We start from the raw sequence: 20,314 nt of genomic DNA on the forward strand, positions 1-20,314 counted from the left end.
CTTTTGCTCTCGGATAGAAGGGGGTACGGCGGTAATCAGGGTGATAGTTGGGTTCTCAGACTTCACTAGTGGAACATGTTTTTGTCTTTGTCTCTTTATATTTTCTCTGTCTCTGACTTGACCTTGTCCGGACCTTGCATAATGTAGCAGGCTCCAACCTGAAATCAGTGCATTACCAGGTTGAAATGGATGAGGCTGGGAATAGTCAGAGTGTAGCCGATAGGAGGGTTCGGACATAGAGATGGTCAGTCCACTGAAGAACAGGAAGTCTAGGCCAAGGACTACAGCAAATGCAGGGCTTGAATCTGCAAGTATTGCCACAGGAAGGTTAATAGTCTCACCATGCAGTTTTATTATTATACTAATCCAGCCCAAGGGGTGGTAGGTTCTCCATTGGCCAAGTACAATGGTCCCTCCTCCCATGTTCGTAGCTCCTCATGAGGTAATGCCATGTTCTGCCACAGGGCCTCTTGCATCAGGGTGTAAGATGCCCCTGTGTCGATTATGGCCTTCCCTCTCCAGTTCCTAACAGTCAGAGGAACCAATAGTTGTTGCGGAATAGGAATAAGACCGCTAGCTGTGCTGTCTAAATGCTTCATGGTGGGCATTAAGGCTGACCCAATTGTATGCAAGCCACCACGCCTGTGTAGACTTTCAGTCTTCGGTCCTTTCTGACCTTTTCCTGAATCCTGATGCTGGACATAGAGCGGGCAAGAATCTGGAGGATGTTGGACTTTACACCTCCAACACATAACTGGACTTTTGTCCTGGATCTTGGGTACAAATATCTGAGACGGTTTAGCCCCAGGAGAGTTATAGGTATACTGGGATGAGGGAACGGTGTTTTTAGTTTGGAGGTGGTGCTTCCAGTCCTTCTCAAACTGAGTCCCAAGACGCACCAGATCATCCACATTTTGCACACGTTCTCGAAGTTGACTAGCAAGGCGGGGAACCATGTTCTTAAGAAGGAGTTTGACCATCTCCTGCTCAGTAATGTCAGCCTTCCATCTCCTACATAGAACTCGATAGGAGAAGGCAAAGTCCCGTATTGGCTCTGCTTCCCCCTGGACTCTGTTACGAACACGTTCCGCCAGTTCATCCCCATAGTCCTCTGAGAGGAAGGCTAAGAGGAATATTTTTTGAAACTCCTCCCAGGTTGACACATGTTCACGGGCTATCTCCCACCAGTCTCTTGCTGTACCATGGAGAACACTGCGGAGGGTGGCAAGAACCTCCAAGTCAGTAAGGGGCCGGATAGAAAGAAAATCATTACACTTAGATAAAAAAAACAGTGGATCAACATCATCTTCTGGACTGCCAAAAGTGGGGAAAAGTATTTTGATAGGGATGGAGCGCTCTATAGGAGGCATGACAGTGGCAGAGGGAGTTCTGTTGTTTAACAGTATCTTCAGAGGGGTTTTTGTAGTACTACCTGTTCCTATTCCCTTACTGGCCAAGCCAGTGGCAGAGGTAAAACCTGAGGGAGGTGCAGAAGATTTGTCCAGAAGGAAAAGCACTGCATTACCTCCTGGTGCAGCCCTTCCAGTTGAAGGTCTGTGGCTTTCTGTGCTTTTTCATCTCATTAACGGTGTCCTTTTGAGTCTGTTCAATCAAAAATCGTAGTTCCCCTGTGAGAGAGTTCTTCATGTCCTCCATAACTTCCTTCAGATAAGAACACACTCCCTTCACAACAGAGGCTGACTCCTCTGCTCTCTGTTTTTGTTCCTCCTCAAGAAAGATTATGACTTGATGATGGTTAGTTTCCATTTGTGTTTTGAACCGGTGCAGTTTTCCTTGAATATCCTGCTTCAGAGAATCTTGTAAATATTTCTGTCTCTGAACAATTTGTTGTTGGTTTTCCTCCATTTGACAGGGAAGGTAATCCAACCTCCTCTGCACATCTGTCTGATGAGCCTCCATACATTCACTGAGTTTGCGAATGGCATTCTCCTGCATTGTCAAACTATGATTGGTGTGTGTCCATTGATGTTCCAGTTGTCCAGTGATCACAGAGACACCTCTTCCAGTCTCTCTGGACAGGGTAACCGGAAGGGTTTGAGGGGAGGGTAATGGTGGAGATGTTATAGGTGAGTCAGAAGCCTGGGGATTAGGGGCAGTGCTATCCAACTCCATTAGTTCATCGAGTCCTTCCACAATGAAAGAATCCCGAACATGATTACCATCAGGTGTGTCCACATTGACACAGTATGGGGTTCCAACAAAGACATGATTCAACCTTGTGTGGATGGTGTCATGGGTGTTTCTCTTCAAGTCCCTGTTTGGGCGCCAATTCTGTAGCGGTATTTATTAGAGAGGGGTAAAGAAAGATTTTGTTCGGGCGCCAGGCAGGTATTAACCATGCCGAAAGGAAAAGAGTAGAATAGAGAGAGTACCACTACCAGACCCACACACATCAGCAGAAGAGACTGCCTAGAGTGTAGCCTGTTTACCAGATAGCCAGTGGAGAGAAAAGAGAATACACACCATATAAAACCCACATCACAGCACAGGGGTAACCCAAACAAGAATACCTCATACAATAATACTAATACTAATAATGGCAGAGCAATTCAACAGCAACTTCATACAAGAACGAACCCAGTCATCAACATAGGATTTGCAATAATCTGTATTATTTTCTAGTGGGTGAGTGCAGAGGGTATGAATGGGGGGGGTGTTCATCGACACAACAAAGGCCTTAAAAATGTCCAGTCTTCTCGGCCACATGTCATTAGTACACCTCACCTCAATACAGTTCACATAACAATGCACAACTTGCAAGCAACCTCCCTTTTAACTAAAATGTCCATCAAAATACTTCTGGCAGGGCAATAATAGTCCAGCTCTAATGAACTTCAAGGGGAAGTGCATTTGAAAAATAGAGAGTCTGTTGCAGGGTAAAGCACTGGAACGAGAGGGAAGAGAAATAGAGAGAAAAAGAGAAATCTTAGCTGTGGTCTTCAGGCCTGCCGTGTACCGTCTGACTGTCCGATGGTTTGTTGGTTTGTATGTTAAAGCTTCACAACAATGTTGCTACTAATCCATGCGATCCATAACGTGCGTGGTCCCAAACAAAAACAACCACGATCTAAAGCGATCACACCGATGATTGAGTTAACTACATTATAAACTACAAACGCTGAAAACAAAACACCTCTGCAGCACAGCACACACAATCAAACTGTCGCGCCACCCAATAGCTCCTCCCCAAAGAGCTGAACGAACTCTCTTTATCGCCTCCTTCCTTACTGCTCATGCGCTCTTAAAGTGGCAGTGCACGGTGAAGGCTCCGAGCAGATTTCGCCACACTCCTCCCCCCATGAAAAAACAATGCCTGTAGAAACAGAGAGGATGCAGGCTTTGACAGGTTCATGTTCCTGCTACACAAAACCAGGGAAGTCCTCCTCATCAGAGTCCTCCACGAAGAGGTCCTGCAGGTGTTGCTTTTGCCTGCGATCCAGCTCTTCTGCCGTAGGGTAGCAGGGCTTTAGGTCAACAACATGCACTGTCCTGACATCTTCCCCAGTGTCCTCCAAACAGACCAAGTAGTTCACTGGTCCCAACTGCTGCACTACACGGTATGGACCTTTCCATCTCGAAGCTAGCTTGGCAGTGAACTTCTTAGATGCCTTTGACAGATGATGGGAACGTATCCAGACACGAGACTGGGGTGGAAAACACACGTCTCGTCTATGTTTGTCATAGTTTCTCAGCTGTCGTTGTTTGGCTTTGGTTTTGCTGGCCTCCACTCTGGCTAGCAAGGTGTGGTGGTGTTGTACGGCATCAAACGCTGGGCAGTCAGGTGAAACATTTGAACTTTGCAAGACCCTGTCCATCGGACCTTTTAGTGGTCTTCCCAGGTGGAGTTCGGCGGGAGTGACCCCAGAAGTCTCCTGCACGGCAGAGTTCAGTGCAAAGCGAAATTCAGGGAGATGCTGATCCCACCTTGTGTGCTGATCCCCACGAATGAAGCAATCATCCCCTTCAGGGTTCGGTTTACCCTCTCGGTCAGGTTGGTCTGAGGATGATAGGCTGTGGTCAACTTGGCAATTACACCCCAGTAGGTACAGAGCTCTTTGTAGATTCCTGATATGAACTGTGGACCTCGGTCAGAGAGGATTTGGTCTGGAATTCCAAATCTGGTAAAAACCTCCCTTCGCAGAATTAGAGCAATGGCTGATGCAGTAGCTTTGCGGAGGGGAAACAACTCCACCCAGTGTGTGTAGTAGTCCACTACCACCAATAAAAATTCATTCGGGTCCCCCGGCTGGGAGGAAAAGGTCCCATGAGGTCAATTCCCAACATTTCATTTGGATGGTTCACCGCGGTCTGCTGCATTTTCCCGGCAGGTCGGCCAATGTCTGGTTTGTATTTCTGGCAGACTTCACACTGCCGTACAAACTTCCGGGTATCAACCCACATGCCGGGCCAGTAAACCACCTCTTGTAGTCTTCGATAAGTTTTAAAAACGCCAAGATGGCCACTCATGGGATTGGCATGATAAGCTTGGATTATCTGGTCACACAATGTAGAGGGAATGAAGACGCGATAATGGGTGCTGTGTATTCCATCTCCTCTTGGAGTTTTTCGATACACTTTATCCTGAATTATGCTATACTTATCATTGAAGCGACTCTTGGAGTCTTCTTCAGACAGACTCTTGTGGATCGCCATGATGGCAGCATCCTTCTGCTGTGCTCTCCATACACTCTCATCATCCAGAGGAAAGGAATCATCCAGACATTTAGCGGTAGTATAAGTACTGCACAAGGGAGGACAAACATTGGCAGTCTCTGTAATCCGAGAAAGGGCATCTGGTACAACGTTCAGTTTTCCTTTGCGATACTCAATGATGAAGTCAAACTTCTGCAGATAAATATTTCTGTCTCTGAACAATTTGTTGTTGGTTTTCCTCCATTTGACAGTGAAGGTAATCCAACCTCCTCTGCACATCTGTCTGATGAGCCTCCATACATTCACTGAGTTTGCGAATGGCATTCTCCTGCATTGTCAAACTATGATTGGTGTGTGTCCATTGATGTTCCAGTTGTCCAGTGATCACAGAGACACCTCTTCCAGTCTCTCTGGACAGGGTAACCGGAAGGGTTTGAGGGGAGGGTAATGGTGGAGATGTTATAGGTGAGTCAGAAGCCTGGGGATTAGGGGCAGTGCTATCCAACTCCATTAGTTCATCGAGTCCTTCCACAATGAAAGAATCCCGAACGTGATTACCGTCAGGTGTGTCCACATTGACACAGTATGGGGTTCCAACAAAAGACATGATTCAACCTTGTGTGGATGGTGTCATGGGTGTTTCTCTTCAAGTCCCTGTTCGGGCGCCAATTCTGTAGCGGTATTTATTAGAGAGGGGTAAAGAAAGATTTTGTTCGGGCGCCAATTCTGTAGCGGTATTTATTAGAGAGGGGTAAAGAAAGATTTTGTTCGGGCGCCAGGCAGGTATTAACCATGCCGAAAGGAAAAGAGTAGAATAGAGAGAGTACCACTACCAGACCCACACACATCAGCAGAAGAGACTGCCTAGAGTGTAGCCTGTTTACCAGATAGCCAGTGGAGAGAAAAGAGAATACACACCATATAAAACCCACATCACAGCACAGGGGTAACCCAAACAAGAATACCTCATACAATAATACTAATACTAATAATGGCAGAGCAATTCAACAGCAACTTCATACAAGAACGAACCCAGTCATCAACATAGGATTTGCAATAATCTGTATTATTTTCTAGTGGGTGAGTGCAGAGGGTATGAATGGGGGGGGTGTTCATCGACACAACAAAGGCCTTAAAAATGTCCAGTCTTCTCGGCCACATGTCATTAGTACACCTCACCTCAATACAGTTCACATAACAATACACAACTTGCAAGCAACCTCCCTTTTAACTAAAATGTCCATCAAAATACTTCTGGCAGGGCAATAATAGTCCAGCTCTAATGAACTTCAAGGGGAAGTGCATTTGAAAAATAGAGAGTCTGTTGCAGGGTAAAGCACTGGAACGAGAGGGAAGAGAAAGAGAGAGAAAAAGAGAAATCTTAGCTGTGGTCTTCAGGCCTGCCGTGTACCGTCTGACTGTCCGATGGTTTGTTGGTTTGTATGTTAAAGCTTCGCAACAATGTTGCTACTAATCCATGCGATCCATAACGGGCGCGGTCCCAAACAAAAACAACCACGATCTAAAGCGATCACACCGATGATTGAGTTAACTACTTTATAAACTACAAACGCTGAAAACAAACAAAACTTCTGCAGCACAGCACACACAATCAAACTGTCGCGCCACCCAAGAGCTCCTCCCCAAAGAGCTGAACGAACTCTCTTTATCGCCTCCTTCCTTACTGCTCATGCGCTCTTAAAGTGGCAGTGCACGGTGAAGGCTCCGAGCAGATTTCGCCACACTCCTCCCCCATGAAAAAACAATGCCTGTAGAAACAGAGAGGATGCAGGCTTTGACAGGTTCATGTTCCTGCTACACAAAACCAGGGAAGTCCTCCTCATCAGAGTCCTCCACGAAGAGGTCCTGCAGGTGTTGCTTTTGCCTGCGATCCAGCTCTTCTGCCGTAGGGTAGCAGGGCTTTAGGTCAACAACATGCACTGTCCTGACATCTTCCCCAGTGTCCTCCAAACAGACCAAGTAGTTCACTGGTCCCAACTGCTGCACTACACGGTATGGACCTTTCCATCTCGAAGCTAGCTTGGCAGTGAACTTCTTAGATGCCTTTGACAGATGATGGGAACGTATCCAGACACGAGACTGGGGTGGAAAACACACGTCTCGTCTATGTTTGTCATAGTTTCTCAGCTGTCGTTGTTTGGCTTTGGTTTTGCTGGCCTCCACTCTGGCTAGCAAGGTGTGGTGGTGTTGTACGGCATCAAACGCTGGGCAGTCAGGTGAAACATTTGAACTTTGCAAGACCCTGTCCATCGGACCTTTTAGTGGTCTTCCCAGGTGGAGTTCGGCGGGAGTGACCCCAGAAGTCTCCTGCACGGCAGAGTTCAGTGCAAAGCGAAATTCAGGGAGATGCTGATCCCACCTTGTGTGCTGATCCCCCACGAATGAAGCAATCATCCCCTTCAGGGTTCGGTTTACCCTCTCGGTCAGGTTGGTCTGAGGATGATAGGCTGTGGTCAACTTGGCAATTACACCCCAGTAGGTACAGAGCTCTTTGTAGATTCCTGATATGAACTGTGGACCTCGGTCAGAGAGGATTTGGTCTGGAATTCCAAATCTGGTAAAAACCTCCCTTCGCAGAATTAGAGCAATGGCTGATGCAGTAGCTTTGCGGAGGGGAAACAACTCCACCCAGTGTGTGTAGTAGTCCACTACCACCAATAAAAATTCATTCCGGGTCCCCGGCTGGGAGGAAAAGGTCCCATGAGGTCAATTCCCAACATTTCATTTGGATGGTTCACCACGGTCTGCTGCATTTTCCCGGCAGGTCGGCCAATGTCTGGTTTGTATTTCTGGCAGACTTCACACTGCCGTACAAACTTCCGGGTATCAACCCACATGCCGGGCCAGTAAACCACCTCTTGTAGTCTTCGATAAGTTTTAAAAACGCCAAGATGGCCACTCATGGGATTGGCATGATAAGCTTGGATTATCTGGTCACACAATGTAGAGGGAATGAAGACGCGATAATGGGTGCTGTGTATTCCATCTCCTCTTGGAGTTTTTCGATACACTTTATCCTGAATTATGCTATACTTATCATTGAAGCGACTCTTGGAGTCTTCTTCAGACAGACTCTTGTGGATCGCCATGATGGCAGCATCCTTCTGCTGTGCTCTCCATACACTCTCATCATCCAGAGGAAAGGAATCATCCAGACATTTAGCGGTAGTATAAGTACTGCACAAGGGAGGACAAACATTGGCAGTCTCTGTAATCCGAGAAAGGGCATCTGGTACAACGTTCAGTTTTCCTTTGCGATACTCAATGATGAAGTCAAACTTCTGCAGTCTGATAGACCAGCGAATAAGACGGCTGTTGGTCTTGCCTGATGCCAGAACCCACTGCAGAGCAGCATGGTCTGTGACAACGGTGAAGATCTTTGCCTCCAAGTAGTAGCTCCATTTCTCCAAAGCCCACACCACAGCGAGGCACTCCCTTTCAGTCGTTGAATAATTCCTCTCGGCTGAATTAAGGGTGCGACTTGCATAGGCAAGAACTTCTTCTGTTCCAAGTCCTGTTTGTTGAGCCAAGACTGCTCCAAGTCCTGTTTGACTTGCATCCGTGTACACAATGAAATGAGCATTCAGGTTAGGATGTCCAAGCACTGGAGGAGTAATTAGACTGTTTTTGAGTGCTTCAAATGCACTTTGGCATGCAGGGGTCCATTGGAATTTCACACCTTTCTTCTTAAGGTGGTTGAGGGGTTCAGCTACCTTTGAAAAATCAGGCACAAACCTGTGGTACCATCCAGCCATACCCAGAAACCGCTGAACAGCCTTGAGGGATGTGGGAATTGGGAATTCCTGCACAGCTGCAACTTTGGCTGGATCTGCATGGATACCTTCAGCATTAACCACATGACCAAGGAACTTGAGTTCTGGCAGACAGAAACGACACTTCTTCAAGTTCAAGGTCAAACCTGCAGCCTTTAGTCTGTCGAAGACGGACTGAATGTCTTGCAGATGATCCGCAACAGAGGAGGAGTAGATTATGATGTCATCCAGATACACGAGACAATTTCTACCCTCAGTTCTCCCAGGACAGTCTCCATCAACCGTTGGAAGGTTGCTGGAGCATTCTTCAAACCAAAAGGCATGACTTTGAAGGAGTACAAACCAGCAGGGGTGACAAAGGCAGTCTTGTCCTGACTAGCGGGATCCATTGACACCTGCCAATAGCCACTGTTCAGATCCAGATTACTAAAGATGGATGCTCCTGCCAGAGATTCCAGTATGTCATTTATGTTTGGTAGAGGGTAGGCATCACTTTCTGTTATGGCATTCGGCTTCCTGTAGTCCACACAGAATCGATATCCACCATCTTTCTTAGGAATCAGGACAACCGGAGAAGCCCATCCGGAAAAAGAAGGTTCCACAATTCCATTCTCCAACATGCTTTTGAGCTGTTCATTGAGAATTTCCAGTTTGGCGGGGGACAGCCTGTAGGGAAGCTGCTTAATGGGGACCTCATGCCGGGTATAGATTTTGTGTTTGAAGACGGTTGTACGGCCGAGTGTAAGAGTACAGACCTCACTGTTCACGTCCAACATCTGGGAGAGCTGCCACCTTTCATCATCCGATAGACATGCCTGTTCCACCGCTTGCTTGATGTAGAAATCAGCATCCGGTTTGCTTTTGCTCTCGGATAGAAGGGGGTACGGCGGTAATCAGGGTGATAGTTGGGTTCTCAGACTTCACTAGTGGAACATGTTTTTGTCTTTGTCTCTTTATATTTTCTCTGTCTCTGACTTGACCTTGTCCGGACCTTGCATAATGTAGCAGGCTCCAACCTGAAATCAGTGCATTACCAGGTTGAAATGGATGAGGCTGGGAATAGTCAGAGTGTAGCCGATAGGAGGGTTCGGACATAGAGATGGTCAGTCCACTGAAGAACAGGAAGTCTAGGCCAAGGACTACAGCAAATGCAGGGCTTGAATCTGCAAGTATTGCCACAGGAAGGTTAATAGTCTCACCATGCAGTTTTATTATTATACTAATCCAGCCCAAGGGGTGGTAGGTTCTCCATTGGCCAAGTACAATGGTCCCTCCTCCCATGTTCGTAGCTCCTCATGAGGTAATGCCATGTTCTGCCACAGGGCCTCTTGCATCAGGGTGTAAGATGCCCCTGTGTCGATTATGGCCTTCCCTCTCCAGTTCCTAACAGTCAGAGGAACCAATAGTTGTTGCGGAATAGGAATAAGACCGCTAGCTGTGCTGTCTAAATGCTTCATGGTGGGCATTAAGGCTGACCCAATTGTATGCAAGCCACCACGCCTGTGTAGACTTTCAGTCTTCGGTCCTTTCTGACCTTTTCCTGAATCCTGATGCTGGACATAGAGCGGGCAAGAATCTGGAGGATGTTGGACTTTACACCTCCAACACATAACTGGACTTTTGTCCTGGATCTTGGGTACAAATATCTGAGACGGTTTAGCCCCAGGAGAGTTATAGGTATACTGGGATGAGGGAACGGTGTTTTTAGTTTGGAGGTGGTGCTTCCAGTCCTTCTCAAACTGAGTCCCAAGACGCACCAGATCATCCACATTTTGCACACGTTCTCGAAGTTGACTAGCAAGGCGGGGAACCATGTTCTTAAGAAGGAGTTTGACCATCTCCTGCTCAGTAATGTCAGCCTTCCATCTCCTACATAGAACTCGATAGGAGAAGGCAAAGTCCCGTATTGGCTCTGCTTCCCCCTGGACTCTGTTACGAACACGTTCCGCCAGTTCATCCCCATAGTCCTCTGAGAGGAAGGCTAAGAGGAATATTTTTTGAAACTCCTCCCAGGTTGACACATGTTCACGGGCTATCTCCCACCAGTCTCTTGCTGTACCATGGAGAACACTGCGGAGGGTGGCAAGAACCTCCAAGTCAGTAAGGGGCCGGATAGAAAGAAAATCATTACACTTAGATAAAAAAAACAGTGGATCAACATCATCTTCTGGACTGCCAAAAGTGGGGAAAAGTATTTTGATAGGGATGGAGCGCTCTATAGGAGGCATGACAGTGGCAGAGGGAGTTCTGTTGTTTAACAGTATCTTCAGAGGGTTTTTGTAGTACTACCTGTTCCTATTCCCTTACTGGCCAAGCCAGTGGCAGAGGTAAAACCTGAGGGAGGTGCAGAAGATTTGTCCAGAAGGGAAAAGCACTGCATTACCTCCTGGTGCAGCCCTTCCAGTTGAAGGTCTGTGGCTTTCTGTGCTTTTTTCATCTCATTAACGGTGTCCTTTTGAGTCTGTTCAATCAAAAATCGTAGTTCCCCTGTGAGAGAGTTCTTCATGTCCTCCATAACTTCCTTCAGATAAGAACACACTCCCTTCACAACAGAGGCTGACTCCTCTGCTCTCTGTTTTTGTTCCTCCTCAAGAAAGATTATGACTTGATGATGGTTAGTTTCCATTTGTGTTTTGAACCGGTGCAGTTTTCCTTGAATATCCTGCTTCAGAGAATCTTGTAAATATTTCTGTCTCTGAACAATTTGTTGTTGGTTTTCCTCCATTTGACAGGGAAGGTAATCCAACCTCCTCTGCACATCTGTCTGATGAGCCTCCATACATTCACTGAGTTTGCGAATGGCATTCTCCTGCATTGTCAAACTATGATTGGTGTGTGTCCATTGATGTTCCAGTTGTCCAGTGATCACAGAGACACCTCTTCCAGTCTCTCTGGACAGGGTAACCGGAAGGGTTTGAGGGGAGGGTAATGGTGGAGATGTTATAGGTGAGTCAGAAGCCTGGGGATTAGGGGCAGTGCTATCCAACTCCATTAGTTCATCGAGTCCTTCCACAATGAAAGAATCCCGAACATGATTACCATCAGGTGTGTCCACATTGACACAGTATGGGGTTCCAACAAAAGACATGATTCAACCTTGTGTGGATGGTGTCATGGGTGTTTCTCTTCAAGTCCCTGTTTGGGCGCCAATTCTGTAGCGGTATTTATTAGAGAGGGGTAAAGAAAGATTTTGTTCGGGCGCCAGGCAGGTATTAACCATGCCGAAAGGAAAAGAGTAGAATAGAGAGAGTACCACTACCAGACCCACACACATCAGCAGAAGAGACTGCCTAGAGTGTAGCCTGTTTACCAGATAGCCAGTGGAGAGAAAAGAGAATACACACCATATAAAACCCACATCACAGCACAGGGGTAACCCAAACAAGAATACCTCATACAATAATACTAATACTAATAATGGCAGAGCAATTCAACAGCAACTTCATACAAGAACGAACCCAGTCATCAACATAGGATTTGCAATAATCTGTATTATTTTCTAGTGGGTGAGTGCAGAGGGTATGAATGGGGGGTGTTCATCGACACAACAAAGGCCTTAAAAATGTCCAGTCTTCTCGGCCACATGTCATTAGTACACCTCACCTCAATACAGTTCACATAACAATGCACAACTTGCAAGCAACCTCCCTTTTAACTAAAATGTCCATCAAAATACTTCTGGCAGGGCAATAATAGTCCAGCTCTAATGAACTTCAAGGGGAAGTGCATTTGAAAAATAGAGAGTCTGTTGCAGGGTAAAGCACTGGAACGAGAGGGAAGAGAAATAGAGAGAAAAAGAGAAATCTTAGCTGTGGTCTTCAGGCCTGCCGTGTACCGTCTGACTGTCCGATGGTTTGTTGGTTTGTATGTTAAAGCTTCACAACAATGTTGCTACTAATCCATGCGATCCATAACGTGCGTGGTCCCAAACAAAAACAACCACGATCTAAAGCGATCACACCGATGATTGAGTTAACTACATTATAAACTACAAACGCTGAAAACAAAACACCTCTGCAGCACAGCACACACAATCAAACTGTCGCGCCACCCAATAGCTCCTCCCCAAAGAGCTGAACGAACTCTCTTTATCGCCTCCTTCCTTACTGCTCATGCGCTCTTAAAGTGGCAGTGCACGGTGAAGGCTCCGAGCAGATTTCGCCACACTCCTCCCCCCATGAAAAAACAATGCCTGTAGAAACAGAGAGGATGCAGGCTTTGACAGGTTCATGTTCCTGCTACACAAAACCAGGGAAGTCCTCCTCATCAGAGTCCTCCACGAAGAGGTCCTGCAGGTGTTGCTTTTGCCTGCGATCCAGCTCTTCTGCCGTAGGGTAGCAGGGCTTTAGGTCAACAACATGCACTGTCCTGACATCTTCCCCAGTGTCCTCCAAACAGACCAAGTAGTTCACTGGTCCCAACTGCTGCACTACACGGTATGGACCTTTCCATCTCGAAGCTAGCTTGGCAGTGAACTTCTTAGATGCCTTTGACAGATGATGGGAACGTATCCAGACACGAGACTGGGGTGGAAAACACACGTCTCGTCTATGTTTGTCATAGTTTCTCAGCTGTCGTTGTTTGGCTTTGGTTTTGCTGGCCTCCACTCTGGCTAGCAAGGTGTGGTGGTGTTGTACGGCATCAAACGCTGGGCAGTCAGGTGAAACATTTGAACTTTGCAAGACCCTGTCCATCGGACCTTTTAGTGGTCTTCCCAGGTGGAGTTCGGCGGGAGTGACCCCAGAAGTCTCCTGCACGGCAGAGTTCAGTGCAAAGCGAAATTCAGGGAGATGCTGATCCCACCTTGTGTGCTGATCCCCCACGAATGAAGCAATCATCCCCTTCAGGGTTCGGTTTACCCTCTCGGTCAGGTTGGTCTGAGGATGATAGGCTGTGGTCAACTTGGCAATTACACCCCAGTAGGTACAGAGCTCTTTGTAGATTCCTGATATGAACTGTGGACCTCGGTCAGAGAGGATTTGGTCTGGAATTCCAAATCTGGTAAAAACCTCCCTTCGCAGAATTAGAGCAATGGCTGATGCAGTAGCTTTGCGGAGGGGAAACAACTCCACCCAGTGTGTGTAGTAGTCCACTACCACCAATAAAAATTCATTCCGGGTCCCCGGCTGGGAGGAAAAGGTCCCATGAGGTCAATTCCCAACATTTCATTTGGATGGTTCACCACGGTCTGCTGCATTTTCCCGGCAGGTCGGCCAATGTCTGGTTTGTATTTCTGGCAGACTTCACACTGCCGTACAAACTTCCGGGTATCAACCCACATGCCGGGCCAGTAAACCACCTCTTGTAGTCTTCGATAAGTTTTAAAAACGCCAAGATGGCCACTCATGGGATTGGCATGATAAGCTTGGATTATCTGGTCACACAATGTAGAGGGAATGAAGACGCGATAATGGGTGCTGTGTATTCCATCTCCTCTTGGAGTTTTTCGATACACTTTATCCTGAATTATGCTATACTTATCATTGAAGCGACTCTTGGAGTCTTCTTCAGACAGACTCTTGTGGATCGCCATGATGGCAGCATCCTTCTGCTGTGCTCTCCATACACTCTCATCATCCAGAGGAAAGGAATCATCCAGACATTTAGCGGTAGTATAAGTACTGCACAAGGGAGGACAAACATTGGCAGTCTCTGTAATCCGAGAAAGGGCATCTGGTACAACGTTCAGTTTTCCTTTGCGATACTCAATGATGAAGTCAAACTTCTGCAGTCTGATAGACCAGCGAATAAGACGGCTGTTGGTCTTGCCTGATGCCAGAACCCACTGCAGAGCAGCATGGTCTGTGACAACGGTGAAGATCTTTGCCTCCAAGTAGTAGCTCCATTTCTCCAAAGCCCACACCACAGCGAGGCACTCCCTTTCAGTCGTTGAATAATTCCTCTCGGCTGAATTAAGGGTGCGACTTGCATAGGCAAGAACTTCTTCTGTTCCAAGTCCTGTTTGTTGAGCCAAGACTGCTCCAAGTCCTGTTTGACTTGCATCCGTGTACACAATGAAATGAGCATTCAGGTTAGGATGTCCAAGCACTGGAGGAGTAATTAGACTGTTTTTGAGTGCTTCAAATGCACTTTGGCATGCAGGGGTCCATTGGAATTTCACACCTTTCTTCTTAAGGTGGTTGAGGGGTTCAGCTACCTTTGAAAAATCAGGCACAAACCTGTGGTACCATCCAGCCATACCCAGAAACCGCTGAACAGCCTTGAGGGATGTGGGAATTGGGAATTCCTGCACAGCTGCAACTTTGGCTGGATCTGCATGGATACCTTCAGCATTAACCACATGACCAAGGAACTTGAGTTCTGGCAGACAGAAACGACACTTCTTCAAGTTCAAGGTCAAACCTGCAGCCTTTAGTCTGTCGAAGACGGACTGAATGTCTTGCAGATGATCCGCAACAGAGGAGGAGTAGATTATGATGTCATCCAGATACACGAGACAATTTCTACCCCTCAGTTCTCCCAGGACAGTCTCCATCAACCGTTGGAAGGTTGCTGGAGCATTCTTCAAACCAAAAGGCATGACTTTGAAGGAGTACAAACCAGCAGGGGTGACAAAGGCAGTCTTGTCCTGACTAGCGGGATCCATTGACACCTGCCAATAGCCACTGTTCAGATCCAGATTACTAAAGATGGATGCTCCTGCCAGAGATTCCAGTATGTCATTTATGTTTGGTAGAGGGTAGGCATCACTTTCTGTTATGGCATTCGGCTTCCTGTAGTCCACACAGAATCGATATCCACCATCTTTCTTAGGAATCAGGACAACCGGAGAAGCCCATCCGGAAAAAGAAGGTTCCACAATTCCATTCTCCAACATGCTTTTGAGCTGTTCATTGAGAATTTCCAGTTTGGCGGGGGACAGCCTGTAGGGAAGCTGCTTAATGGGGACCTCATGCCGGGTATAGATTTTGTGTTTGAAGACGGTTGTACGGCCGAGTGTAAGAGTACAGACCTCACTGTTCACGTCCAACATCTGGGAGAGCTGCCACCTTTCATCATCCGATAGACATGCCTGTTCCACCGCTTGCTTGATGTAGAAATCAGCATCCGGTTTGCTTTTGCTCTCGGATAGAAGGGGGGGTACGGCGGTAATCAGGGTGATAGTTGGGTTCTCAGACTTCACTAGTGGAACATGTTTTTGTCTTTGTCTCTTTATATTTTCTCTGTCTCTGACTTGACCTTGTCCGGACCTTGCATAATGTAGCAGGCTCCAACCTGAAATCAGTGCATTACCAGGTTGAAATGGATGAGGCTGGGAATAGTCAGAGTGTAGCCGATAGGAGGGTTCGGACATAGAGATGGTCAGTCCACTGAAGAACAGGAAGTCTAGGCCAAGGACTACAGCAAATGCAGGGCTTGAATCTGCAAGTATTGCCACAGGAAGGTTAATAGTCTCACCATGCAGTTTTATTATTATACTAATCCAGCCCAAGGGGGTGGTAGGTTCTCCATTGGCCAAGTACAATGGTCCCTCCTCCCATGTTCGTAGCTCCTCATGAGGTAATGCCATGTTCTGCCACAGGGCCTCTTGCATCAGGGTGTAAGATGCCCCTGTGTCGATTATGGCCTTCCCTCTCCAGTTCCTAACAGTCAGAGGAACCAATAGTTGTTGCGGAATAGGAATAAGACCGCTAGCTGTGCTGTCTAAATGCTTCATGGTGGGCATTAAGGCTGACCCAATTGTATGCAAGCCACCACGCCTGTGTAGACTTTCAGTCTTCGGTCCTTTCTGACCTTTTCCTGAATCCTGATGCTGGACATAGAGCGGGCAAGAATCTGGAGGATGTTGGACTTTACACCTCCAACACATAACTGGACTTTTGTCCTGGATCTTGGGTACAAATATCTGAGACGGTTTAGCCCCAGGAGAGTTATAGGTATACTGGGATGAGGGAACGGTGTTTTTAGTTTGGAGGTGGTGCTTCCAGTCCTTCTCAAACTGAGTCCCAAGACGCACCAGATCATCCACATTTTGCACACGTTCTCGAAGTTGACTAGCAAGGCGGGGAACCATGTTCTTAAGAAGGAGTTTGACCATCTCCTGCTCAGTAATGTCAGCCTTCCATCTCCTACATAGAACTCGATAGGAGAAGGCAAAGTCCCGTATTGGCTCTGCTTCCCCCTGGACTCTGTTACGAACACGTTCCGCCAGTTCATCCCCATAGTCCTCTGAGAGGAAGGCTAAGAGGAATATTTTTTGAAACTCCTCCCAGGTTGACACATGTTCACGGGCTATCTCCCACCAGTCTCTTGCTGTACCATGGAGAACACTGCGGAGGGTGGCAAGAACCTCCAAGTCAGTAAGGGGCCGGATAGAAAGAAAATCATTACACTTAGATAAAAAAAACAGTGGATCAACATCATCTTCTGGACTGCCAAAAGTGGGGAAAAGTATTTTGATAGGGATGGAGCGCTCTATAGGAGGCATGACAGTGGCAGAGGGAGTTCTGTTGTTTAACAGTATCTTCAGAGGGGTTTTTGTAGTACTACCTGTTCCTATTCCCTTACTGGCCAAGCCAGTGGCAGAGGTAAAACCTGAGGGAGGTGCAGAAGATTTGTCCAGAAGGGAAAAGCACTGCATTACCTCCTGGTGCAGCCCTTCCAGTTGAAGGTCTGTGGCTTTCTGTGCTTTTTTTCATCTCATTAACGGTGTCCTTTGAGTCTGTTCAATCAAAAATCGTAGTTCCCCTGTGAGAGAGTTCTTCATGTCCTCCATAACTTCCTTCAGATAAGAACACACTCCCTTCACAACAGAGGCTGACTCCTCTGCTCTCTGTTTTTGTTCCTCCTCAAGAAAGATTATGACTTGATGATGGTTAGTTTCCATTTGTGTTTTGAACCGGTGCAGTTTTCCTTGAATATCCTGCTTCAGAGAATCTTGTAAATATTTCTGTCTCTGAACAATTTGTTGTTGGTTTTCCTCCATTTGACAGGGAAGGTAATCCAACCTCCTCTGCACATCTGTCTGATGAGCCTCCATACATTCACTGAGTTTGCGAATGGCATTCTCCTGCATTGTCAAACTATGATTGGTGTGTGTCCATTGATGTTCCAGTTGTCCAGTGATCACAGAGACACCTCTTCCAGTCTCTCTGGACAGGGTAACCGGAAGGGTTTGAGGGGAGGGTAATGGTGGAGATGTTATAGGTGAGTCAGAAGCCTGGGGATTAGGGGCAGTGCTATCCAACTCCATTAGTTCATCGAGTCCTTCCACAATGAAAGAATCCCGAACATGATTACCATCAGGTGTGTCCACATTGACACAGTATGGGGTTCCAACAAAAGACATGATTCAACCTTGTGTGGATGGTGTCATGGGTGTTTCTCTTCAAGTCCCTGTTTGGGCGCCAATTCTGTAGCGGTATTTATTAGAGAGGGGTAAAGAAAGATTTTGTTCGGGCGCCAGGCAGGTATTAACCATGCCGAAAGGAAAAGAGTAGAATAGAGAGAGTACCACTACCAGACCCACACACATCAGCAGAAGAGACTGCCTAGAGTGTAGCCTGTTTACCAGATAGCCAGTGGAGAGAAAAGAGAATACACACCATATAAAACCCACATCACAGCACAGGGGTAACCCAAACAAGAATACCTCATACAATAATACTAATACTAATAATGGCAGAGCAATTCAACAGCAACTTCATACAAGAACGAACCCAGTCATCAACATAGGATTTGCAATAATCTGTATTATTTTCTAGTGGGTGAGTGCAGAGGGTATGAATGGGGGGGGTGTTCATCGACACAACAAAGGCCTTAAAAATGTCCAGTCTTCTCGGCCACATGTCATTAGTACACCTCACCTCAATACAGTTCACATAACAATGCACAACTTGCAAGCAACCTCCCTTTTAACTAAAATGTCCATCAAAATACTTCTGGCAGGGCAATAATAGTCCAGCTCTAATGAACTTCAAGGGGAAGTGCATTTGAAAAATAGAGAGTCTGTTGCAGGGTAAAGCACTGGAACGAGAGGGAAGAGAAATAGAGAGAAAAAGAGAAATCTTAGCTGTGGTCTTCAGGCCTGCCGTGTACCGTCTGACTGTCCGATGGTTTGTTGGTTTGTATGTTAAAGCTTCACAACAATGTTGCTACTAATCCATGCGATCCATAACGTGCGTGGTCCCAAACAAAAACAACCACGATCTAAAGCGATCACACCGATGATTGAGTTAACTACATTATAAACTACAAACGCTGAAAACAAAACACCTCTGCAGCACAGCACACACAATCAAACTGTCGCGCCACCCAATAGCTCCTCCCCAAAGAGCTGAACGAACTCTCTTTATCGCCTCCTTCCTTACTGCTCATGCGCTCTTAAAGTGGCAGTGCACGGTGAAGGCTCCGAGCAGATTTCGCCACACTCCTCCCCCCATGAAAAAACAATGCCTGTAGAAACAGAGAGGATGCAGGCTTTGACAGGTTCATGTTCCTGCTACACAAAACCAGGGAAGTCCTCCTCATCAGAGTCCTCCACGAAGAGGTCCTGCAGGTGTTGCTTTTGCCTGCGATCCAGCTCTTCTGCCGTAGGGTAGCAGGGCTTTAGGTCAACAACATGCACTGTCCTGACATCTTCCCCAGTGTCCTCCAAACAGACCAAGTAGTTCACTGGTCCCAACTGCTGCACTACACGGTATGGACCTTTCCATCTCGAAGCTAGCTTGGCAGTGAACTTCTTAGATGCCTTTGACAGATGATGGGAACGTATCCAGACACGAGACTGGGGTGGAAAACACACGTCTCGTCTATGTTTGTCATAGTTTCTCAGCTGTCGTTGTTTGGCTTTGGTTTTGCTGGCCTCCACTCTGGCTAGCAAGGTGTGGTGGTGTTGTACGGCATCAAACGCTGGGCAGTCAGGTGAAACATTTGAACTTTGCAAGACCCTGTCCATCGGACCTTTTAGTGGTCTTCCCAGGTGGAGTTCGGCGGGAGTGACCCCAGAAGTCTCCTGCACGGCAGAGTTCAGTGCAAAGCGAAATTCAGGGAGATGCTGATCCCACCTTGTGTGCTGATCCCCCACGAATGAAGCAATCATCCCCTTCAGGGTTCGGTTTACCCTCTCGGTCAGGTTGGTCTGAGGATGATAGGCTGTGGTCAACTTGGCAATTACACCCCAGTAGGTACAGAGCTCTTTGTAGATTCCTGATATGAACTGTGGACCTCGGTCAGAGAGGATTTGGTCTGGAATTCCAAATCTGGTAAAAACCTCCCTTCGCAGAATTAGAGCAATGGCTGATGCAGTAGCTTTGCGGAGGGGAAACAACTCCACCCAGTGTGTGTAGTAGTCCACTACCACCAATAAAAATTCATTCCGGGTCCCCCGGCTGGGAGGAAAAGGTCCCATGAGGTCAATTCCCAACATTTCATTTGGATGGTTCACCACGGTCTGCTGCATTTTCCCGGCAGGTCGGCCAATGTCTGGTTTGTATTTCTGGCAGACTTCACACTGCCGTACAAACTTCCGGGTATCAACCCACATGCCGGGCCAGTAAACCACCTCTTGTAGTCTTCGATAAGTTTTAAAAACGCCAAGATGGCCACTCATGGGATTGGCATGATAAGCTTGGATTATCTGGTCACACAATGTAGAGGGAATGAAGACGCGATAATGGGTGCTGTGTATTCCATCTCCTCTTGGAGTTTTTCGATACACTTTATCCTGAATTATGCTATACTTATCATTGAAGCGACTCTTGGAGTCTTCTTCAGACAGACTCTTGTGGATCGCCATGATGGCAGCATCCTTCTGCTGTGCTCTCCATACACTCTCATCATCCAGAGGAAAGGAATCATCCAGACATTTAGCGGTAGTATAAGTA

The 20,314-nt window shown here is 47.0% G+C and overlaps 1 protein-coding gene across 1 annotated transcript; it reads right to left on the reverse strand.

The window, feature by feature from the left end:
* Positions 1-13,560: 13,560 nt before the first annotated feature.
* Positions 13,561-17,101, reverse strand: LOC135572624 (uncharacterized). Its single transcript, XM_065021048.1, has one exon. It carries the CDS (start codon positions 17,068-17,070, stop codon positions 13,561-13,563), a length of 3,510 nt encoding a protein of 1,169 aa, XP_064877120.1. The 5' UTR covers positions 17,071-17,101.
* Positions 17,102-20,314: the final 3,213 nt, after the last annotated feature.

Source organism: Oncorhynchus nerka, linkage group LG7, assembly GCF_034236695.1.
Source record: "Oncorhynchus nerka isolate Pitt River linkage group LG7, Oner_Uvic_2.0, whole genome shotgun sequence".
Taxonomy (NCBI): domain Eukaryota; kingdom Metazoa; phylum Chordata; class Actinopteri; order Salmoniformes; family Salmonidae; genus Oncorhynchus; species Oncorhynchus nerka.

Excerpts from the sequence above, each read along its gene's own strand:
- LOC135572624 (XM_065021048.1), bottom strand. The coding sequence starts at position 17,070 with ATGCAGTGCTTTTCCCTTCTGGACAAATCTTCTGCACCTCCCTCAGGT.